The sequence below is a fragment of the Planococcus citri genome, chromosome 3 (genome assembly GCF_950023065.1).
Source record: "Planococcus citri chromosome 3, ihPlaCitr1.1, whole genome shotgun sequence".
Lineage (NCBI taxonomy): Eukaryota > Metazoa > Arthropoda > Insecta > Hemiptera > Pseudococcidae > Planococcus > Planococcus citri.
Genome location: NC_088679.1, coordinates 24,018,280 through 24,044,482, shown reverse-complemented (window position 1 = coordinate 24,044,482; position 26,203 = coordinate 24,018,280). Strand labels below are relative to the sequence as shown.

At 34.3% G+C, this 26,203-nt stretch overlaps 1 protein-coding gene across 2 annotated transcripts in view; it reads left to right on the top strand.

The window, feature by feature from the left end:
* The window catches only part of LOC135839312 (uncharacterized), a 226,154-nt gene that overhangs the window by 170,263 nt on the left and 29,688 nt on the right, over positions 1-26,203 (top strand). For both annotated transcript variants that reach the window (XM_065355296.1, XM_065355298.1), the window contains exon 3: positions 5,586-5,721. In XM_065355296.1, coding sequence (XP_065211368.1) covers positions 5,586-5,721 — 136 coding nt within the window. The remainder of the gene's footprint in view (positions 1-5,585; positions 5,722-26,203) is intronic.

The following is a 26,203-nucleotide window of genomic DNA, read 5'->3' as shown; positions in this document are numbered from 1 at the left end:
GAAAACCATCTTCAATGCCCACTCAAGAGATGGGAAACTTCTTAAAACGACTCGAATTAAATATCTCATAATTTCCAGGGGAAACAATAATTGGAATAAGGAATTAGAAATCATGGATCATGACTCATGGCAATGTGCATCTTTTTCCCCGTAATTTTGCAGGAAAAAGCTCACCAAAAATGTCCTTCATTCATGAAGAATTTATTTCATAGGTACCTCATGTTTTAAAACCTCAAATGAGAGAAATATGAGGAGTTGAATGAAACGTCACACGTCAGAGATATTTCAACACAGGTACGATTCGAAAAAAGGAACAGAAAACGTTATTAGTAGATTGCCTAACTTATTTGAATGGCGTTATGCGCACTGCATATGTAACTAGAAATGCACTTACATACATATGTATTTTGAAAAATTCTTCAAAAATAGAAAATGTTTATATCTTTTAAATGATATCCCTAATCCATCCACAGTACTCGAGTGAACAGGGGGTGTTATGCTGGTCCAAAATTCTCTTGCAAAAGCAAATTTTTCATAAGTCGAAAACTGTAACATCTACAAAAATCTTACAAGTCCTTTTTTGTAGAAAATGAAAAAATATGGCCAATTATACAAAAATCTCGACTTTTCAAGTAAAACTTGAGATTTTGAAAAAATAAAAAATTGTGGTAGTTTTTTGTATTGCTATTTTTTCAGATTTTTCAAGTTCCACAGCATGAAATTTCAAAATTTTTGCATACTTGATCATATTTTTTCATTTTTTACAGAAAAGGACTCTCGTAAACTTTTTGTAAATGTCATAGTTTCTGACTGATAAAAAAATCGCTTTCACAAGAAAATGGCGGACCAGCATACCCCCTATTATAGTGCACAATAGAGTGAGACGGTTCACACCCGAAATCCCGAATCCCATACCCCGAATGGACGTTTCCCGAATAGGATATTTCCCGAATCCGTTTTCCCGAGGCCCAAAATCCCGAATGACCACTTTCCCGAATGTCTTTATCCCGAATACATATATTTATTTTCTATGGAAAATGTGTTTACCACGGTCATGCACTCGAAATGAAGGTATCATACTGTAAAATGGCAGCTACACTAATAGACACACAACTGGTAATAGACGGGTATGTCTACCACCGCTCAAAGCCAGATCAGAGTAACAATAGAATATGTATATTGGGATTGCCTCTTACGTGAGTCCGATCAAAACATTGTAGAGCTCGATGTATCACCAACTTCTTTGACGAAGGCAGAAATATAGTTAAAGCATACGTTTCCAAACTGCACCAAGTCCAAAAAATATTGATACGAAATTCATGTTACTTAGTACAGTTTGGAAACGTAGAAATGATCGAAATTGACTGATTTTTTGATATGTTGTAACCAAGACCCTTGGACACAATATATCAAAAAATCAGTCATTTTGGGCTGTGACTTCATGTTATGTAGATGGCGTTGCAACCTCCGAAACCTTGAAAATGGACTTAGTGCAGTTTGAAAACATGCTTCAGTTGTATTAAAAGGACCTGAGCAATCTGTCCACATGCACCTCAGAACTTTGGCTCATAACATTGTTCTTTGAAATTTTTTGTCATACCACAGTATTTTTGAATTTAAAAAATTCAAATTTTTAAAAGAAATTTTTTTCAGGATTCGGGAAACAAAGGATTCGGGAAAACGACTTCGGGATAATGGTATTCGGGAAATATCCCATTCGGGATTTCGGATTCGGGAAAATGACCGTGAATCGAGTCAGACAAACCAAAAAAAATGTTATTAGGTATAACAAATTGTCGATCTTCAAAATTGAAGGAACTTGAAATTCAGAATTTTGAATCAATGTCAGCATCATGATGACATTTTTTTGTTCGTCCACTCGAAAATGCTATGGGTCAAGGATATCATTTAAATAGGTAGGTTTTTCGAAATCGGTGTTGTATCTATGGTTGAAAAATTTTCGACGCTTCATTCCACAATCAGTATCATATTTTTTCTAGTTCTCCTGCACTTTATCATCAACCTCAAATTCTAAAATTGACCTTTTCAAATATCAAAAACCCCAACGGAGGATCTTTTTTTTTTTCGAAAAAAGTTGTAGCAATTTGGGAACAAAAATGGATGTAAGGTTTTCTCTGTAAAGAAAATTTTAAATCATAGGTAATATCTTTTTTTGCAATTTTTTTTCAATTTTCCCAAATTCATACAAAATGTAGCCCTTTTACAGACGACAGGGTGTCCACTCATTTCTGGAAATGATTTTCCCTGACTTTTCCAGGTTTTCCAGAACAATTTTTCCATTTTTCCAGACATTTTTTTTTATTTTCTATGCTTACTCCACACTTTAATTAAAGAGGAATTGGGGGGGGGGGTAATTTTTATTTCATAAGCTCCTCTTCGAACTAGATACTTTTTCGGCTATAGAAACAGCCAGACTTCGATTATTAACTTTTTAAATTAAAAATAAATAAATAAAACATGCATCAATTTTGACCAATTTATACAATATTCATATGACTTATACAAATTTTTCTTTTGTTTTTTGGATTTTTGGAGGCCAGAAAATATGAAATTTGTTCATTTGAAAATGAGAAACAAATTGGCCCGAGCGAAGCGAGGGCTACAACTTTTGAAAATTTTCACTTCGAGATGCCTAAAAACGAGGTTTTTTAATGCAAGAGTTCATTTTTTGATTTCTTAAATTTTAATATTGGAATGATGTTTTTTTGAAAGAAGTTACTTTGAAAAAAGAAACGAGAACAGGCTCGAGCGAAAGCTTCTGAAAATTTGCATTTCGAGAGGCATAAAAACGAGGTTTTTTCATGTGAAGACAAGTAAATGGGTTTTTTTTGACTTTTAAAATTTTAGAATTTGAATTATGTTTTTTTCAAAGGAAGTTGATTTTGACAAAGAAAACAGAACAAGCCCAAGCGAGGGCGAAAGCTCCTGTAAATTTGTATTTCGAGATGCATATTTGTAAAAACGATGTTTTTTTTTGTGAGTTCATATTTTTTTGGTTTCAGAACTTGATTTTTATTATCCAGAAATGGTCATCTGGCCTTTGAAAAAGAAAAGAAAACAAGCTTTTGAAAATGTGTCTTTCGAGAAGTTAAAAATGACGTTTTTCTTGCATCACAGGTCCTTATCCAAAATTTACAATTGATCATCTTTTCAAAATTCCAGGGATTTTGCGTGAAAATTACGAAATTCCCTGACATTTCCCTGACTTTTCCAGACCGACCAAATTCCCTGACTTTTCCAGGTTTTCCAGTCTTGTGGACACCCTGGACGACAACATCTTGAAAATCGTGAAAAAATTCTTTGCTCGAAGAACATATTGAGGAGCACAGGGAAAGAACGATGTAACTTGATTTTTTTCAATTTTTTTTTTTAGTGAAATTTTGTTCATTGAGGAATGCTCTTTCATGTAGTGTACGTAGTTTATGTTGAAAGTATTTTTATCGGCACTATTTTACTTAAAAAACAAAAAATTGTAAGGGATGAAAAATTGAAAGTTTGAGGCGAAAAAAAATTATAACATAAATTTTTTATTTATTTTTTCTCGGTTGTATTTTATTCATTGAGCTAAGCACTTCCACCCAATGTTTCTGAAAAATGAATATTTGTTCTATTTCACTCAGAATGACGACTTGAAAATTGCATAAAAAACAAATACAGGGAAAGAACGACATAACCTGGCTGTTTTCAGGGAAAGAATGACGTAAGTGGGTCGCGTACAGGGAAAGAACGATGTAAGTAAGTGGTTTTCGGAGCAAAACGTTGCTTGCGCGTTAGTTTAATAATGCTCTCATTGTATTTTGATAAATCGTGAATGATATTTTCATGCTCAGAATTGTTCTAATAGACTTTAGGAATATATCTGAAACAAAGCTCACGCAAAATAATAATTATCTTGAAACTGAGAAACATTTCAATCTTTAAAACGCTCTCCTGTAAAATTTGCAAAATACCACTTACATCGTTCTTTCCCTGTGCTCCATTATCCATTTTTTTTGAAAAAAATCCAATATCTATGCATCAGATATTTATTGATTATCAAAATTTCATTATTTGGGTTCATCATAAATGTGTGTACATAAAAAATTTGTTATCGTTGATCTTTGTTGAGATATGTATTACCAAACGTATCCTGCTGAATTGTCGAAATTGTCTCGAAGATTATGTCATTCAAGTCAGATTTTCGGAAACTGAAAATACATAAATGGCAAATTACTGAAAATTGGGGGGGAAATCAGTTCACTCTCCAACATTATGACAGACTTTCAAAAACTGGGAAGGAAATCTATCGCGATTTCTACAAACACCGACTCGACTTTCTGACATTCTGGCAGAATTTTAAAAAACTTCGAAGAAAACTGACCAATCGGTATGAGGCTTACTTCGGAAAACCTCGATTCTCTGAAATTATGTCAGACCTTGAAAACTCTATGAGGAAAATGTTGATTTTTTGAGGTTATGTCAGACTTCTGAAAATTTGAAAAAAATCAGCGAATTACGAAAATCGTTAAAAAGTGGAAATCACAGCTAGGTACAATGTTACATCCTCAAAGTTTCCGCTACATTTGTCGGTAAAAAGTACATACATTTTGATTTTGAATCCCAAAATCGGAATGAATTTTTGGTCCATGAAATTTCGTATAAGACGGCATAATTAACGAAATCGATGAACAATAACAACGTGTGGAAAACATTTTTAGAGAAAAAAATATTTTGACCAAATGCCAAGGAGTTGACTTTCAAGTCAGCGTTGAAAAGTCGTTACAAAAAATTCTTGCTCGAGGAGGGCGGAAGCCCCTGAAGGAGGGGAGGCATTTTAAAAACGAATCTTGTTTTTTTTTTTTTGGCTTCATAGTTCAGAATTCGCAAATCGTTCATGAGACATTTCGAGTTTTGAAATTTGTAAATACTTTTTTCTCGAATATGACACGTTGATTATACCAAAACATCAAGATCATTTTTGAAACTGACTGTTTTGGCCACTCTTGCCAACTTCAAAAAATCGTCAAAAACTCCCCACAGTTTCAGTAATGATACCTTTTGATGTGTTGGCATGAAAAACGCATAATTCCTACTCGAGAAAAAAAAAAACATTTTCAAATAATAAAATTGCTCCAAAAAATGATTCAAAAATTTTCAACTTCTCAAAACAATTCTAAAAGTGATTTAGAGTGAAAAAATCAATATTTGTTTCGAAATGTCTCCTGTTTGATTCATCAAGTCGCAGGTCTCTCCTTCAAATCCAAAAACGAGCTTTCTGAATGATCTAAAGCTCAAAACGAAGATCTGTGTAAAATTTGGTTAAAATCTAGTGGCTGGCTATCTCCGGAAATTTGGAGCGCTCTAACAAACCTATTGTTGTCATTCGTTATCATATTGTTACCCAACTACGACCATTTCAACAAAAATTCCACACAACTTTAGTGCATTGGCGCTATACTGAGGCTGAGGGCCACATTGAAGGAAATCTGAATCAATTTTCATTTTCTCCATTTCTTAGTTCAGATGAATAAACTTGGGTTCACAAAATACCACTTCATAACACTATTTCTGTTCAATTTTTACAGATTAGTCAATCAGGTCCAACCAAAGTAACACTACGAGAAGTACACTGGGAGCTGAGTGGCAAATACAGATGCGAAGTTTCCACAGATGCACCTTATTTCCATACTCAAGTGGTGGGATCGCATATGCACGTTGTCAGTAAGTACAAACTTGCTTATATACCTACCTATAGGTAGTGTTTCGCTTATAGCAGCATTTCAAGATGGAAATCAATAATAAGCGTTACACCGGCAGACACACTCGATATAATAACTTGACGTATCAATGTAATATAGAGGCGTTCGATATGTATGCATTAGGCATAGAAATAATTTGCGGGCGGTAGCACTTCGTACAATAATTGAGGTACTCAAATGTCAACCCATGCAAATAATAGGTAATACGAGTAATCTACAACATTTAGCTTTCGAGTTACACAAAATGAAATTAAAACTCGAATAATTCTAATCGTAAATACCCCGGTAAAATAAAGTATCAAACTTTACACGATACGGATATTCTATAATATGAAACAAGGTATCAGCAAAGGAATAAGAAATGAAATGGAAAAAAGCCACACAACACCGGTAACTTATTTTCGATCGTTGCACGGAGTGGTAGTTGGTAGTACCATACTGTTTTATGTAGTTTACCCAGTTTGTAAGTAGTATACTCTTTACTACGACATTCATTCGCGCGTCCGTGACTTCGGAGATAATTTAAAAAATTACGTATTCTCAGGCACGAGTTAACGTATAATCTTATATAAATGGCATTAACTCATTGAACCGTTACCAACTCATTAAACATACTTAGTACACAGGAATTTCAAATGATTTATTTCTCGACTAAACTTTTTTTTTCGCTCTCAGAAGTGTACCGCGAAACGAGAGTGAAAAAGTATAGCTACGACGAAATCAAGTTTCTATTAAGAAAATTTCCAACAGAATTCGGTAAAAAGTTACCTTTTCACGGCCGGTATTAGGCTGGGAAAAAATTAATGGAAAATTCGAAAAATTTCCCTCCTCAACATAGCAGCTTGAGAATTGTGGAGAATCCTATCGGAAATGTGAATTTAGATAGCTATTTTACGTACATTAGAAAGTAATGGATGTTTTTTCAACTTCACACGCCATTTCTGAAGTGAAGAAAGTTCATTTAAGAATTAGTTTTACCAAAAAAATGGTAGCTTGTTCAACTCAAAAATATAAATCTACCCATAGCGTCTTCAATTTTAGAGATAGTCGATAAATCATTTTACAAGGAAGGGGGAATCGTTTCTGAATTTTTTTCAAAATTTGATGAAGCCAGGCCGAAAAATGACTTTAATGAGACATGAGCTAGGCAAAACTTTCTTTTCTGGGTCAATTTTCAAGTCGCCTAGTGAAAGGTCAAAGCTGAAAACATCACAGTTATTCAATTTGTTTTTTATTTTTTTCCTGTTTCGGGGGATCTTTCAATGTCTTCAGTCCTGCCATATCATCACGTGTGGGCCCATTATAAAGTAGCCCAGTTAAAATACGATTTGACCAAGACATAATATGAGACCATAGGTTTTTTTGTTGCGAATATTGTCTAGAATGGTGTGGTGAACAACTTACCAAAATCCCTCACCTCTAGTCCTGGAACTCCCCCCCCCCCACGGTGGATCAAAGCGCCCAAAAATCAGTTTTTTGTCATAATACAGGGTGACTTAAAAGTTCCGGAACTCAAAAATTGCTAAGTAGAAAAAATGTTTTCATTCGGAGATGAATGGGATGGTTTTTTTTTTGAGTAGCCAAGACCCAAATACATAATAAACATATGAAGTCTTCTCGGCAGTGCACTCTTTAAAAAAATGTTCTGGCCCAATCCAAAAATTAAAAATTTCTATTTGGTGGATTTTCAAGCACGAACGTAAAAATGGCGAACCCTCATCTCACACTAGAATAACGAGCATGTATCGTCGAGGAGTATTTTAAAACTAATTCTCCTACAACAGTTATTCGAAATTTCAAAAAAAAAAATCCCTGGTCGACCGCCGCCGAGTCAATCATCAATAAAGAGAACCATTGACTGATTCAGGTCCTCGTACACGCTTGAGGACGAGCCTCGCTCCGGGAGGCCGCATGTGCTGACAGATGAAGATCGACAAGACATCGTAGAGCGCGCACAGAACGAGCCTGGTGTGTCTGCAAGATGAATAGCCAGAGAAACAGAGTTTGCGCGTGACACTGTACGTCGAGAACTTCCAGCAGCAAGACTGACAGTATTGACACCTTATCGCATGTGTCAACCAACTATGCACGAACTGGTGCCTGATGATCTCCCTAAGCGAAATCGTTTTTGTGATTGATTTCAAGCCAATGTTGCAAATACGGCGGCGGAGTTACCATTAAAGTTGGCCCCTAGAGTGGGGGGGGGGGGTCAAATTTGAAAATTATAGAAAGGTCATTTTTCGGAGGGGCATAATATGGTCCCATTGGTCCCAAATGGATGAAAATGGTCCAAAATCATATTATTGATCAGTACCTATACCCACCCCAATTGTGATCAGCATATTCAAATTTCAGTTTTCTAGGTCATCCCCTCTTCTTTTAAGGCGGAATCCCCCTTATTTTACCCCTATTTTCGTTTTTTTCCTCCTTGAAAGGAATGGGGATGACCTAGAAAGCTGAAATTTGAATATGCAGGTCACAATTGGGGTACTGATCAATTATATGATTTTGGACCATTTTCATCCATTTGGGACCAATGGGGCCATATTATGCCCCTCCGAAAAAATGACCTTTCTATAATTTTCAAATTTGACCCTTCCCACTCTAGAGGTCAACTCTAGGACCCAAAAGAATCCCATCCCCAAAGTTTGACTTTATTTGATCAATTAGAACAAGTTCCAAGTCTCAAAGTCATAAAATGTAAAATTATTAAAATAACGTCACTTTGTTCAGACTACGGAGTTGGTTGATATATCATTTGATAGGTATTTGAGAGAAGATTTAATAATTACCGAACTCATTTTATTCAAAAGTTGATATTTCAGAAGTTTATGACAAAAAACTGATTTTGGGCGTTTGAATGATCCACTGAAGGGGGGGGGGATTTTTAGTATGTTGTTCACCATACCATCCTAGACAACATTCGCAAAAAGAAACCTTTGGCAGCAATTATGTCCGAGTTCACTCAATTTTTTTGCTATCTGACTGGGCTTGAAAGCACAACGTGCATTTTTGTCAAGTTGAGGAGTTCTCAAAATTAGTTTGCTCATTTTGGCATCAGAAGATCACTCGAACCAAACAAAAAAAATTGAAACTTTTTACGAAGCATGAACATTTTTTGAAATTTTTGAAACTGGGAGCTCTCGCTAGAGAAAACGTTGACCTGAAAAATTTTAATTTTCGTCACAAGTTGTTGCAGTCATTTTTTTTTTGTTCAAAGAAAAAATAAATTTTATCAAGCAAATATGTGGACAATTTAACTAGCAACAAAATGTAAATTGGTATGAGATCACTTGGCCATAATTTTTCGACGGACCTCAGTGATTTTTTTTGCATAGTGAATTTCACCCAAGTTCATTGGGATAAAATCTTGTGAAAATTTCATCCTTGAGACAATTCGCTGAAGGTTCCAGCACTGCTCAAAATACAAATATGTACTTAGTTTCCGATCGATTACGCAGAGATGATCAAAAAGGGGACAGGTAAAACATACAGAATTTCAACGTTCCAGGTCGATTTGGTCACGTTTAGATTTTCCTCCAGTTTTTGTACTTCATTACCAGTATTACCACACATTTTTACATGTTCTTTCGATCTAGCTCAAAGTTAGTCAAGTTGAAAAAAAAATTCTTACTTCAGGTATCTCCTCAGTTAATTCATTTTATTGTTTTCTATTTTGCCAGAGAATGTGGCTGGTATTTTTTTTTTTGAGTAATTCATCGTGAAATTGGTTTATTCTATTTTTTTTTCGATTCACGAACAGGCCTCGCAAGTTCATTTTTTCATTTGATGCAATGACAAAAATTTTTTCAAGTATATTCTGCAAGAAAAAAAAACTTCTGAGGGCTCGTTCTGAATTTATTTCTCATTTCGATAAAGAGCTATCAAGTTTTCTTTACATTTCATGGTTTGTCGAGCATTTGATTCATTTTTTCTTCTTTCAAATTCTTGGATAATTATGCTTTTATGTTTTTTTTTCATAGGTATTCGAATAAATTTGATTTTTTTGCAGAAATACTTTTACATCAAAAATGCAGGTGAAAAGATGTGGCCATATCAGATAAATTTTTATCCGAAATTAAATTATTGTTTTCCAGTTTTCGAAAACATACCTCTACATTGAAGATCTAAGCACATTCAAAATTTTGAAAGCTATTCAAGTTTTCCAAGGCACGAAAAAATGTAACGAAATTTCATTCTCTTACTTTGTCAGACACCCCGGAAAATGTAAAATTCACGCGTGACTGAAGCAGTGATTGAAAAAAATTGAAAAATTTTGTTCCAGTAGAGTTCATGATGGATCGCGTGACGTTCGAATGTTTCGCATTTTTGGAAAAATAAAAAACGAACGAAAAAAGTGTATCTAAATGTGAGAAAAAAATGTTTTCCGAATAATCATCGAGCCGATACGAAGTTCACATTTTCTTTTCTCCATCTCGTATATTGATTGGTGCTCGTTTTAAATAGTTAAACAGAATAACTACCAATACCAACGAACGTTCTGGAGATTCGTCGTCGTCGTGGTTCCTTGTCCTTTACAGGACATTGGAAATCGCATTTTTGTGGTACCCTTACAGGGTGAGGCGAATGCCTATTGCCACTGCGATTATTCTGGGGAATCGACGTTGTTTCGAGCTTCCACTAGTAGTTTCCCGTTGCTTTCTAGTGACATCTACACAAGCACCTTGGAGCTAGCCGGGTAGTTTAGAGACCCTGAGCTCCTCAGTGTTGACCTCTATAGACGCTCGAACCAGTTTCAGCTTTTTGATTCTGCTAACAGATGGCGTGCATTATCTGTTAGCTCGGCTAAACTGGTAGTCCCCCGGTACTTGGCGTGTAATGTTGATAATTGCACGAACGATTTTTTAATTACACGCACAAGCTTGCCTCTGTAGCTGGGTTTGAACCGGGTACCTCTTGAACGGAGGTCCGCGGCTCTACCTACTACGCCACCGAGGGACTTTCTGGAGATTAAAACTTCGCAAATAGTATCAAAGAAAAAAATCCTGCCAAAAATACCACGATATTGTAATGAGAAGGAAAAAAAAAGATTTGAAAATTGTCGTCGATTATTTACGATGTGGGAGTAAAAAAAATGTAAACCTACGCGGTTGGAGGGGAATAAGAATGATAGGTTGGGGTAAAAGTAAAAAAAGTTATGCGATATTATTATTTTACTTTATCGTGTACGATCAGCATTTAGCTTTCGAGTAGGAAGATTTTTGCAAATAACCGAAATATTCTTCGGAGAATTTTGCCAATATACTGTGAGTGTTAGTTGAAAAGTTGAATGTGTGATTACCGCAGCTCCATAGGCATGTATACGTAATAACGGAAGTCATGGGGATCTGACGACGACCTGAATTCGCGTTTGAAAACCATTGATGTGGCGTTAACGGGATATTGAAAAATATTAAAATGTTTGGCGAAAAAGTCGTCGCTGCTAGGTGTTCGACGCAGGAGTATATAGAACGATGAAATATATTATACACAAACGAAAATACGAAGCACCGTGCAGGCGTGCACACTGCACAGCCGTATAAGCAGCGATCACTTAAACGAGCATCCCTATATAGCCCTATCTTATTAAATTTTTCTCTTTCCAATAATGCGAAACGTTCAATTATTTAAAAAACTGAATTCGCAGCCTCACTTGGCATAATGATTGTCAATTCTTATTCGATATTTTTTCAAAGTTGCAACGACCCGGAGTATGGTCGAGTTGAGGTGGTGAGGAAGAAAGGGGAGTGCAAATGGAAAGGAAACCCATGTAGACGTAGCGCACGGATGAGAAAGTGTATAGTATAAGATTTACCATTTCAAAGAAAATTGTTCAATTTTCAAATAAAACGGAAGACTATTACTCTTGGCGAGATTTCGTATTCGGCTTCTACTCTACGCGTAAAAAAATCCTAGTCCTTCGAATATTTTAAATAAATTACATTCACTTACAAACTGACGAGTGTTACTTTTTTTTTTTTTTTTCGTTCGTTCGTCTTCTTCGACGTTTTTTCTTCGCGTCTCTCCTACGCACGCTTTGGTCGCCTTTTTTTTTCTTCAACTTTCCCAACACACAACGAAATTTTTTTCAGGGGTAAAAGAAGTACGTCTTAACTTTTCAATACATATAGAAAGAAGTTGCTCGAATGAAAACTTTTATTGAACTCTGACTCGTTCCGTTTGTCTTCATTGTTAGTTTTCATATAAACGAGTAAAATCAACTTTTTTTTTTCTTAAATTCGAAAATGAATTTTTTATTACATCCGATATTACGACCGAGTTGAAGGGATGGCTTTTTATACGTGCAGTACGGATGTTGAGAACACCCGTGCAATGCGCCAAATTGTCGAGAATTGACGACGTTTTTGGATGTTCACCTCTTCTTTTAGTTTTTTTCCCCTTGTGAGTTTGCCGACTAGAAATAAAGGTGCCAACCGTGGTTTTCGCACCGAATTGATTGATTGATATAAAGGAAATGGGTGTTCAGTACATCGACAAAAAATCAGTTTTGTGGATCAGGAATAAGTACTGCAAATGGTAAAATTCAGAAACCTCTTGATGAGATTTTTCTTTTTTCGTGTATCGATTTCGGACAAGATCCTCAACTTTTTGAAGCTATTTCCAAGATTTTTGATTCATTAGGAAGAAATGAAATCATATCGCTACCAAAACACTCAATTCAAAACATCACCAAAAAATGCTAAATCGCCACTTAAAAATAAAATTCATTCTGGATCAGAACCAACATTGGAAAAAACTGATTTGAAATCGCTCATTCTAAGTCTGCATGAAAAATTCATTTAGAACATCGAATTGAAGAATAGTTTTATTTTTGGAAAGGTGAAGTATTGGTTGATGATGGTTTTTATTTTTGCTGGTTGGATGAGATCGATTAGTATTGATGGTATTGTTTGGCAAAGAAGGTATTGGAGTAAAGGAGTCAAAGTTAGTGGTGCTGAAAAATATGAAACGGTGATGCGGAGTTATACTCCATGTAGAATACAATGTATTTTTAATTATTTTTTTTTTTTAAATTTCGTCTGTATATTATTCGCGGTGATAAATTGAAATTGTTTAGGATATTTAGTTTCGGGGGGAGGTGTTGATTTATAGAAACAGAAACTAAATATATTCGGTTACGTGTCATCGATAACGTTATTAATATTCGGCTGCGTTTTTCGGAATTGTTTTCTAAATTTTAAAATTGTAATTATTATGTTTTGGTTCGTCATTCGAGATTATATTTTCAAGCAGATAACTTCACTTGTTAATTGTTATTAAATAAGTTTAAATAAAAGTTCTTTAAAGTTTCCATAAATCTTCATTTTTCCTTGTAAAATCAAGAATACAAGTACGAGTACGGTTGATCGAAGTAATATTGAGAATGTGGTCATTCAAGATGATTGTAATTTCGTTTTTAACATGACTGAATTTTTAGATAAGAATCCGAAAACTGTAAACGAAGCTAGAAAAAGTAAAGATTGGTGTCATTGGAAGAAAGCTATGGTTGAAGAGTTGAATGCTATGAAGGAACACGAATCGTGGGAGATTGTTGAAAGGCCACGAAATTTTGAAGTTTTAACAACAAAATTAGTCTTACCCATGCTCAAAAAAATTGATTGATATAGTCCAAGAACTATACCACTGCGATTGGGCCGAAATAACTGAAAGCTGGGGATGGTCTCAAAAGTTAGTATACATACCCTTATTTTGAAAACACATGGTCTGCCGATCCGCAGCTGCTGCTTTAAAGCTCAGTGAAAGCTCGAAAGTTCAAAATTTTTCTGAACTTTCAGCTGAGAAAACTGATGGCTAAAATTGGTGCCTAATTATAGCATTTTCCGCGCTGAATCCAAATATATCGGTCTGCCGACCCATAAGTGCCGCCAAAGCCCTGCCAGACTGGGTCAAAAGGGGAGCAAATTTGACAAATTTTATGTTTTTGAGCTAAATTCTCATAAAAAGCTACAAAATCGGGCTAAAAATTATTTTCAAGCAGTTTAACGGAATGCTCTATGGCTAAGATGATTTTTAGGCGTCAAAATTTTTCAAAACTTTCGTTTTTTGGAGGGTGGGGCAAGAGGGGAGTATTAATGAATTCAGCAAATATGGCTTTGTGATATATCAAAATATATGTTTTTTGACCGTATTGCCCTCCAATGTGAAAAATATTGCTATAAATGAATTCTACGACCCAAAAAACAAATATTTTGATATATCACAAGGTCATATTTGCTGAATACATTAACACTCCCCTCATGCCCACCCCCCCCCCAAACGAAAATTTTGAAAAATGTTGGTGCCTAAAAATCATCTCAGCCTTAGAGCATTCCGTTAAACTGCTTGAAAATAATTTTCAAGTCGATTTTCAAGTCGATTTTGTAGCTTTTTATGAGAATTTAGCTCAAAAACATGAAATTGTCAAATTTGTTCCCCTTTTGACCCAGTCTGGCGGGGCTTTGGCGGCACTTATGGGTCGGCAGACCGATATATTCGGATTCAGCGCGAAAAATGCTATAATTAGGAACCAATTTTAGCATCAGTTTTCTCAGCTGAAAGTTCAGAAAAATTTTGAAATTTCGAGCTTTCACTGAGCAGGGCTTGTACTCAAATTTTTCTCAAAAAAAGTAACTTTAGTAACCAAAAAAGCTGGAAAAAGTAACCAAAAAGTAACCAAAAAGTAACCAAAAAAGTGACCAAAAAAATTTTCAATGCAAAAAATAGAGGTGAGGTGACTGAAAAACTCTGATCCATACAAAACTTTAAACTACTACATTTTATTTTCAGAGGTCTGATGAAGCGATGTGTTGGAGGGGAGGGGGGAGACTGAAATTCTCCCAACTTTTCACGCTAAATTTTCCCAACGTTTACTCTACCCCCTCCCCCCAACATGATTTTTCCAAATAATTGGTCAGATATTGATTACATTATGTTTTTGGAATTTGTCGAGTTCATTTTTCCATTTTAGGAAATGTTTGAAAATTGTAGCAGTAGAATTCATATCTGCCCGAGCGAAGCGAGGGCGAAAGCTGCGAAAAAGTTATGATTCGAAACATAAAACAACCTCATTTTTCAAGCAAGAAGTTGATTTTCGTGGCTTCAAAACTTTCAAATTTTAAAAGTTTTCAGAAAATTACATTATACCTAAGTACCTCTTTGTTAAGTGTAAAAATGAGTAAACGCCCGAGCAAAGCGAGGGCGAAAGCTGCGAAAATTGATAATACATATGAGACGTAAAACAACGTCATTCCTGATAATGTAAGTAAAAAGTTGATTTTCTTGGCTTCAAAATTTTCAATTTTTCAGGAGATTATTACGTATGCATATTCATAGAAATATGAATAAAAGCCCGAGCGAAGCGAGGGCAAAAGCTTTTGAAAATTCACAATTCCTGAGAGGTAAAACAGCATCATTTTTGATGAAAAGAAAAAGAGTTCTTCTGGGTAAAATTTTGAAAGAAGAAAAAGGAAATTTGTGAAAAAAACTCGGAAAAAGTAACTTTTAGTAACCAAAATTTTTAAAAAGTAACCAAAAGTTACTATTAGTAACTTTAGTAACTTGGTTACTTAAAAAGTAACCGAGTACAAGCCCTGACTGAGCCTTTAAAGCAGCAGCTGCGGATCGGCAGACCAAGTGTTTTCAAAATAGGGGTATGTATACTAACTTTTGAGACCATCCCCAGCTTTCAGTTATTTCGGCCCAATCACAGTGGTATAGCTCTTGGACTAATATTGCCATAAAAAAATGATTCAAATTCTGGGACAATTTTCCAAATCCATCATTCTCGACTGGCATCACCTCAATGACCTTTTACGAATTTTAATATAACAACCGGCCCACCTAATGAATTCTTCTCAAGAACTGAACTCAATGAAATGCAATAATTTCTTTCATTTTTAGTAACGCAACAAAACTTCAACAAAAAAACTAGTTCTCCTGCAATTTGTTGAAGAATTAGGAGTTTTTTGGTTTAGGCAAACAAGCAGTGAGACTTTCAGGCAATCACAAGAAAAAAATATCTTTATGGAATTTCAACAGAAAAAAGCAGACTTTCTGGTAAAATTTCGCAACGAGATTTTTCGCAATTTTGGCAAAAAAATAAACTCTTGTGGTAATTTGAACTAAAAACAAATTTATTAAACAAATAAAGCAATCATTTTGTAACAAAAACAAGACTTGGTATCCGAAAATTTAGGTTGGTTGCATAAAAAAAAGCTACTTTCTGCTATTGTGGCAAAAAATCATGACTATAATGAAAAAATAAAAACAAACAAGAAAAACGACATTTTTAACGGTTCCAATAAAAAGTAGGATTTGTTTGCAGTTCAGACCAAACGAATAAGATATTTTTGCCAATTTCAATAAAATACTGAATTTTACACAAAAATAAAACAAAGGTACTCGTATTTCTTTGTGAAAAAAACTGCAATATTCTCTGAATTTCGGCAAAAAATAAGACTTCTTGACAATTTTCACAAAAAAAGTAATAATTTTGATAATTCTGAGATTTTTTTGTCATTTTAATAAAAACCTGATTTTATTTCAATTTTGACGAAAAAAAATGATTATTTTGCAGCAAAAACAAAATTTGGTATTAGGAAATTTTTGCAACATTTTTTTCCCTTCATTTTTCATAAAAAATCTCAACTTTTCACAACAAAAAAAAATGTTTGAGATGAAAATAACGTGACTTTCTCAATTCAGGAAAAAATTGAGATTTTTTTGTCAATTTTTCCAAAAAAAGAACCAGCCATTCTGATAATTTCAACAACAAATGGATCTTTTTTTATAATTTCAATTCAGAAAAATACGATTTTCTCGCAATGTTGGCAAAAAATGATCTTTTTCTTCTTTTTTGTGCATTCGAGGAAACGAAGTTACCTAGGAGAAAATGGATTCGAGAAATTGGTCGTTCGAAAAATTGAAAATTCGAGGTTTTTCCAATCGGGGAAAAAGTACTTGAAGGAAACGTTTGGGAACTGAAAATACTCCATCACATAACCCTCACCAACAAAACAACTAATCATACTAAGAGAGTTGATGGAGGAAAATGAATTCTGATACAATTTAAAATTCAAGCACAATGAGCTACAATAAGAGGCATAACAGATAAGGAATAAGATTTCAATAAGAGGAACGTGCAGATATCTCACAGCAGGTGGTAAAAATTCTCATCTCTATAAAATTTCAAAATCTCACAGTAGATGGTTTGCATAATCATGGGCGATAGAACTACAAATATCTCATTAAAGGCCCCTTTCCTTTTTTCCATGAAATTATTCACTGAAATAATTAATAAAAATAATTGCAACTGTTCAGCAATTACCCTATTAAAAATTGAATAAAAACTCATATTTTTCCTTCCCCTCAACGATTCTTATTTTCTACATTCGCGTACCTACAAAAAACATACTTCTCTCAGACCAAGACGAAGACCAATAGTATGCTATGCACATTAAAAATGATCAAGTCGAACAATAGACAGGAAATAAAAATGACATAAAATTCAAACTGTAAGAAAACATAAAAAATTAAAGCGAATGTTTATGGTACTTCAAAACTCTCTTCTGACAATAATGCATCAACTATACGTTGAATCTATTGCATGCATATTTTATTGATATTCATTTATACCTTGACACGTGATATTATTTCGGTCGGGTTTCCTTCTATTTTTCAGACAGTCTGAATGTCTGAGTATTTTAAACCAGCTGCTAGAAAAAAAAATACATTTCTATTTGATGTACGAGTAAGTATTAGATAAGTGAGTCAAGATGTCTCCCCTGACTTAGCTGTTGCTTATTCAAATACGTCTTTCATTTTTTTCACGGTCTCATAATTATTTCAAAAATTTTCGACAGCACAGGCAGAGCGTTTTAAAAAATTATTGTTCTACCAATGACCCTCGTATATTGTGCTCAATTGCATCAAAAATACAACTTTCTTACTTTAAAATGTAATCGTCAATCGGGTATGGAGAATTATGACCAGAAACAAACCCCTTCAGAATAATAACTTTCTATTCGATTTTTTCTTTCATTTGATGCAATCTTCAAAGCGACTCTCTAAATTTGAAACAGTGAAATTTCACTGCTTCAAATTTAGAGAGTACCTATTTTGTAAAATCCAAGCACCGTGGCCCTGATTTTCGTTCATGTGCCTATTTTTTGTGAGCTAACCCATTGGTCACCACCGGCCTACTAAATAATGAGTAAAATGGGGACTCAAAAGGAAACTCAAAATTATTGAAAAATCATAATTTGATGAAAGATGATGACTTATCAATCTTGATAGCATATTCGATTCATTTATTTTCCCATCTTGCAAGTTGCAATTAGACGAGTACGAAATACACAACGAACCTAGAGACATTACCATCAAGCAGCATATCTGAAGTTGGCTTGTTTAGGATTTCTCGGTTAAATATTATACTTCACTTTTAGAAAATATAACACGAAGCACTATAATCATTTAATTTTACCGTACACAACATGAAAAGAGAGGATAGGGATAATGCTGGCGAGTGATTTCGCCGCCAAAATAATAAGCCTGGAATCCGTATTTAATTATAAATACGCTTAAGGGTATTTACCCTTCTGTTGTGACCCACCAACACTATTTAAGTGGCGTGCAAAGTTTAATACTGTTGAAGGGGGTATTTTCGAGTAGGCAGCATGTTCAACTTGTAAAAGCTGATCAACGTTTACGTATGTACAACGTACTATACACTTTGTGTACGCTGGAAATTATCAATTCCGGTGCTCATAATCTTCGCAAATACTCCAAAGATCAGTTTTATGGTCAGTTGAGTCCATTTGAATTAATCGCAACAGCCAGTGTAGTGTGTACGTAGGTACGTATTCAAAGTGGAAGTGAAATTTTCGTCATTTTTATTTGTTGCTTCTAATGCACATACATAATACAAGAATAGGGTAGGTACAATATGCGCGAGAAAATCAATAAAAAAAAAAAAACTTTTCTACAAGAAAATGATTTTTGTGCCGTTATACGAACGTTTTCGCGCGCCAAAGTTTGCATCTCCCAAGAGTAGTTGGAAACATTTAATAAATAAATTGACTACTGAATTCGTTTTACGCACAAAGACACAATGTTAACCATAACTCGAAAACTTTTTCTCATTTACTTTTCATTTTACATCGGTGGATAAATTTTACAAATATTTCATCGCCAACGTATTCGTACTTATTCGTCGTTGACGTTGTTGCCGCATATTAGTTATTTATAGGGTGATTCGTAAGTCGAATGTTTTTCATGATATTCGATGGCGTGAAAAATTATCTCATTTAAATATTCTGCTCTTACGATCGACGATATTGAATCTTACAAAGTACATTACTACGACGACGACGAAGAGGTGATGTAATTGAAATAGATTTTTGTATAGACTTTCTCAAGTGCAGGTTTACTGCGTTCTACACGAAAGCTGCTATAAGAAATATAGGATGAAGGGTGGCGGTAAGAAGAACGATAAAGGAAGATATAAACATTCGTACGAAAAATATCACAAACGCGTAGTTAAAATATATGTACTTAACTTAACTAGTTAAAGCTTTTAAAGTTTCAAGCGAGAGAATTCAAATGTGCAGAAGTACCGGAGTATCTGAAGCGAAATCTTTTTCTGTTATTTTTTCATTAATTTTGCATCAACGATGAATATTCATAAAGTGCTGACACTTTCTCGCCATAACGATATTTTTAAATTATAAATTGTATTTTTAATGGACGAAAAAATTCGTCATTTAATCTGCTCTCCGGTTATTTTGTACGATATAAATTTTTATTATTATGAATCGCGAGAATTGAAATATAATGTGTTTTTCTTATCAATTTAGCTGGAGCTGGAGATTTTCAGCTTTCTCACTGCAGGCGGCGGCGTTGAAAGGGTATTCTGAACAAATTTGCTTTCAATAGGTTATTTTTTGTGGAAATTATACGGAGTTTTCATTTGTACGCGGGACAAGGCGATATAAACGCAGGACTACACGTAAATGTCTTGTATAAATCTTCGGAATATGGTTGCGTCTTTGAGAAATAATTTGAAAATAAAATGAGTAAAATGCTACTCTTTATCAATCACTTATTCGCTCCTGTCTTAATAATTGAGTTATCTCAAGTATTCAAAATTTGACTTGAATCAGAAACATCATGAAAGTTAGCGAAAGCTCGCACTCATTCTCTCAAAAAAAAAAATTACCAAAAAAGCTTGAAAACTAACCAAAGTGACCAAAAAAGTGATAAAATATGGGCAACAAACGTTTTAATTCAAAATTTTACGTTTTCGATTAGGCAAAATCTGCAAATGGAACTCAATAAAAACTTGTATATGATTTCAACAAAAAGAAGGACATAACGTTTTCAAGTACGACTTTAAGGCATGATCATTTCCAAAAAAAATTGAAATATCTTGCAACTTTTTGATAGAAAAAGCTAGGTTCTTGGTCATTTTGGAGAATGAAACGATACTTTTGCAATTTTTGACAAAAAGCAAAAAAAGAAAAGACTGATAATTATAGCAAAATACAAAACTGTTTGACAAATATTGAAGAAAAATTGATACTTTTTTCGCACGCAATTTTTGCCAAAAAAGTTACATTATCTCACAATTTTTCATGAAAAATGGTACGTTTTGGTCATATTTTTGATGAAAAATTAACAACTTTTGGGATACTAAATTTTGAAGTGGAAAAAAGTGAAAATTTTCAGCAAATTTACAAAAAAGGCTAAATTTTTTGTCAATTTTTGGCAAAAAGCAAGACTGTTTAGTAATTATTGGCAAAAAAAAGGATGCATTTTTCGCAATTTTCAACAGAACAACGATACTTTTTATATTCTTGGCAATTTTACACGATTCCTGGCAAAAAGACAAGACCTTTATAGTATTTTTTGGAAAAAAACGAGACTTTTTGGAATTTTTTCGAGATACTACACTTTCTAGTAATTTTAACCAAGAAACAATATCATTTGGCACCTTTGAAAAAAGGCGGGATTTTTGACTATTTTTCGCAAAAAACTAGACTCGGAGAATTTTAGCAAAAGGCTGGAGTTCGTAACCACGATGCTGAAAAGGCAGTGTAGCCAGCTGTAAAAGAATATAAGAAAGCGTATAATTTCACAAATTATTCACTGTTGATATTTTCAACATTATTTTTTCTTCAAGGCCAAGATTTTAAAAAATCGTGTTTTCAAAAATTTCAAGAAACCTGATTTGTTTTAAATGGCGTGAAAACAATTGAAAACGACATAGGTAAAGGTGTAAGACTGTGAGTGAAATTTTGGAAAAATTGCCTCATAATAGAAAGAGACAAAATTCGTCACAATTACACAAAGTATCATAAAATTTGTTAAATTCACTTATCAGTCGACGAAAATCGCTGTAAATTTTCATGAAACATCAGCAAAAATCAATCAAGCTTGAAGAAGTTCTTAAAATTTGTCAAGGGTCAAGATACTCGTACATTGTAAAACTTGAACAACTTCTATATTAGAAAAAAAATCCAGAAGCACCAAGTGTTGAAAAGTATAAAAAAATGATCAAAATCCATCAAAAAAGATCATAAATTAGCACATGAAATATTATTTTAATAATAGGTACATAATAGTCCAAGAGCTATACCACTGGGATTGGGCCGAAATAACTGAAAGCTGGGGATGGTCTCAAAAGTTAGTATACATACTCCTATTTTGAAAACACTTGGTCTGCCGATCCGCAGCTGCTGCCTTAAAGCTCAGTGAAAGCTCAAAAGTTCAAAACTTTTCGGAACTTTCAGCTGAGAAAACTGATGGCTGAAATTGGTGCCTAATTATAGGATTTTTCGCGCTGAATCCGAATATATCGGTCTGCCGACCCGTAAGTGCCGCCAAAGCCCCGCCAGACTGGGTCAAAAGGGGAGCAAATTTGACAAATTTCATGTTTTTGGGCTAAATTCTCATAAAAAGCAACAAAATTGGATTAAAAATTATTTTCAAGCAGTTTAACGGAATGCTCTATGGCTAAAATGATTTTTAGGCACCGAAATTTTTCAATTTTTTTTTTGGGGGGGGGGGGGGGTGGGGCGTGAGGGGAGTATTAATAAATTCAGCAAATATGGCTTTGTGATACATCAAAATAATATGTTTTTTGACGGTATTGTCCTCCAATGTGAAAAATATTGCTATAATTGAATTCTACGGCCCAAAAAACATTTATTTTGATGTATCACAAGGCCATATTTGCTGAATTTATTAATACTCCCCTCACGCCCCACCCCCCCCCCAAAAAAAAAATTGAAAAATTTCGGTGCCTAAAAATCATTTTAGCCATAGAGCATTCCGTTAAACTGCTTGAAAATAATTTTTAATCCAATTTTGTTGCTTTTTATGAGAATTTAGCCCAAAAACATGAAATTTGTCAAATTTGCTCCCCTTTTGACCCAGTCTGGCGGGACTTTGGCGGCACTTACGGGTCGGCAGACCGATATATTCGGATTCAGCGCGAAAAATCCTATAATTAGGCACCAATTTCAGCCATCAGTTTTCTCAGCTGAAAGTTCCGAAAAGTTTTGAACTTTTGAGCTTTCACTGAGCTTTAAGGCAGCAGCTGCGGATCGACAGACCAAGTGTTTTCAAAATAGGGGTATGTATACTAACTTTTGAGACCATCCCCAGCTTTCAGTTATTTCGGCCCAATCCAAGTGGTATAGCTCTTGGACTATAAGAAGAAAGGGCGCAAACTCGTTCAAAGCAATAATGTTGTGAAAAGCACACGAAGTAGAGCACCTGGAACGGTTCACAGAGATTCAGCAGCGAATTATAAAGAGCTCTTATTTTCATTATCGATAGTCTACACACATCAAGTATTGAAAAGCTGCTACACCAGATAATAAAAGCTGTTTTTTCCAACAAAAAAAAAACCGTTAACTTACAAGAATTACAAGTGAGTATCCCAACTGTCAGAAAAATGTTTGAACTGGATAAAGAAAAATCAAAAAAGCATCCAAAAAAAGAACTAAAAATTTCAGCTCAAGTGATTCTTTCGATTTCTGGTTCATTTTCGAGAATCAAATTCGGGTCAAAAATGGGAAAAATTAGAATTTCACCAAATTGAACTGGAAAGCTGAAATTTGATGTGAGCCCAAATTTTGACTCTTCCCCCACATCGATCAGAAATTGGTTCAAACCCTTTTTTGCAATTCTGGAATTTCCGACAGTTTTCGGAAGTTGTAAAATTCAACTCGAAAGAGTAGTACAGCCAGAATTCATTCCATATGTTTATTTCAACATGCTAAGTCTACAGCAGCTGGTTTCAAGCCGTTCTGGAGCTTCCAGCTACATTTCGAAAATCCCGGTTTTCCAAAAAAAATGCCATTAAATGTGTCCAAATTAACTTCTCAGCACGTTGAAATTAAGATACAGGTTTCAGCCTTCCAATTTTATTCGGTTAAAAAATCTGTTGAAGGCTCCAGAACTGCTGAAAATGGTTCTAATCAAAAACAGGGTACATACCAAATTTCAGCTTTCCAACTAAAATTAGTGAAAATTTTAAAATACACTTCTGTGCCAAAAATATTGGCTGATAGTGATAATACATTTTTGTAGGCTGTTTCGATTTAAAACATTTTCCACAGGTTAGAATACCTTCCTCGTTAGACCTTCAGATTGCTCAAAGTAATAACTACGCATCCTTCAATGCAGTAAGTTCACGAGTGAAGTCAATAACCACCTCAAAAACACCTTAGTACTTTGAATTTTTCATGACCCGCTAAAATTCGCAGCTCTCAGATGTTGAAAAACGTATCTTATAGGTTTTCACTTCTACATACTAAATTTCGCTTTCAGTGTAGAACTGTTGCTATAAATTCAACTTTGATCATTTCCAAGTCACTTTGTTGTGTAGTATAAACTTACGGCAATAATTTGAAATTATGATTCTGTTGAAAGTTGAAGCAGCCATAGGGACGTAGTTTGTATACCAATGAGCTGCACGCTTTTCACTCTCTACTTAACGCCTAAAATATGAAATTGTAATACATTATGAATTTTAAAATTTCACTAACGACGTTACACGAGAGTTTCTCGAGCCACAAAAGCAGATTTCTTCTTTCTCGGTACCTACGTAATTTTTCCTGATTCGGATGTGATACCGCGAACAAACCAGATGTTTACTCTGCGATGAGGGAGTAAATTTGTGTCAAAAATACAAACTCGAAGGAGAAAAAAAGAAAAGTTAATTTAAAAAAAGACTTTCATCATCATTCGTATTTTGTAAACCTCGCTGGCATTTCAATTGCGCTACTATACTTTATTTAGCCCGGGGCTGCAGAACACAAAGTTTTAAAAAAATCTTCAACTTGCTAGATAACGCGTAAATCTGACCGATATATTTTTCTTGAGAAAACTACGTAAAAATAATTTTATAATTAAATTAAAAATTTCCAACGTAACTTTTTCCACGTACAAGGGGTTGCTTTTATACATCAAAAAAAAAAATGAGAAGGAAAAAAAAGAAAAGAGTATTCTTTTAATATAAGTGAAAACTTCCATTCATTTTTCTTTTTGTTTTTCGACTCGATGTCAAGATTTTACTTTTGAAAATTAAAATTTTTCCACTTGCTGAACGGATTGATGCGACAGGTTAGTACAACGCAACCGTATCTTTATATTTTTATTTCCTTGAGTATAAACTTTGATAGTGTAGTTCACATTTAGGTTCGAGTTTCTCGCTACACTTTTGGCAGTTCAAAACAAATCGAGATGCGGTTTTCCAAACGAAAATTTCTTCCAATTGCCATTTTGACTCGTATCTTAATGTCTCGAATGTAGCTATAGTGTGTGTTCGTTATTGTAAAAAAAATGATCAACGTTTCAAATTTCGTGGGGAAAAAAAGAAAAAAGATATACGGGACAAATTTGACAAAATTTCATTCGGAGACGTTGTCACTAAACGTGTAAAATGTTCATCGTATAAAATCGGTGATAGCGCTAATCGATTGGATACGAAAGGGAGAGAAAGGTAGTCCCATGGTATCGTTATATTTTTACTCGCGATAATTCATCTACACTTACGATATCTTATAAAACGTGAGTATGGTTATCGTCGAAAAATACTCTCGTATAATGGGATTGTTTTTCGACGATCCGAAATCTGGGTTCATTTTTCATCATAATGTATAATCTCAACTTTTTTTTTATCATCGTTATCAACTTATTTTCTTATCTCTTTTTTCTTTTTGTTACTTTTAGTATTTCTCACTTAAATAAATGAATTTTACTCTTTTTTTTTCACCTGTAGTAGTCTGGAAGCAATTTGAATTCTTTTTTTTTTGAAAGTGTACCTTAAAGATCGGAGAGGAGGAGTTGGTTGTATCCCATTTGTCAGTAAGCATCAGAGTTGAAAAACAAATTATTATAGTACAGGGTGTTCTATAAAACGTCAACTGAGCTTTTGGATTCAAGAGTGAATAGGGAACTACCTACTCGTCTCAATCTCGGAGTTCTTCAAAATGAGAGCAAAGTCCAACTCGACATTTCTCTACTCGTTAAATCAAACCCAACAATTTCCAGCACCGAACCCTGCTTTCAGAGCTAATCCTTATACTCGACAAAACGAGCAAAAATCGTGACTCGTATTTGAAAAAATGTATACGCTTTACAGTACACTTCATTTCTCATTCGACTGCAGTGCAGCAGCAGCAGTAGTAAAGAAAAGAAGCACAAGCGAGGGAGTGAACGACGCCATACATATAAAAATATCAGCGCAACGATAAATCCGGTTGAAATGAAATTAACAACGCATTAACGCGTTAGAATTATGAAGAAGAAAAATTTACAAGCAAAAAGGAACACGAGGGAATCGCTAAATGTACATTAAAATACATCGACTAACATTAATCTAATGTACTCAATCCAACTCGACTACATACAGTGCGTTTTTCCTCGTAATAATTATTCTGGTGTACGTTTTCGAATCGCTGGATTTTGCTTTTTGGCGCGTAAATTCATGGAACGTATAACGTATGGCAAAATGCAACCATCGTCGTCGTCGTATATATGCTCTTTCCAAGTTCGCATATGAAATGCACACAGATTTCGCAAAATATATTAATAAATCCATTAGAACACTTTTATAGATGAATATTTTATCAGCGTGGTGTGATTCGAATAATTGAATGGTATAATAGTCCTTTCCGACATGAAACTCGATTGAAGGGATTTCTACAAGGGTTTGGTGAATTGTGGTCAATATTTTGAGATGATTATTTACTTCGAAATATAGCGACTCAATTGCTACGGAATATCGTATTATTAGTATTTCATAAGTAGCCCCAGGTATAAACATTTTGGACATCAATTTTAAATAAAATTATTCGTCGTAACGTCCTTTGAAAATGTTTACTAAATCACGAATTCTGATTCAATAACAGTTTCGCACCATTTCAAATGAAGGA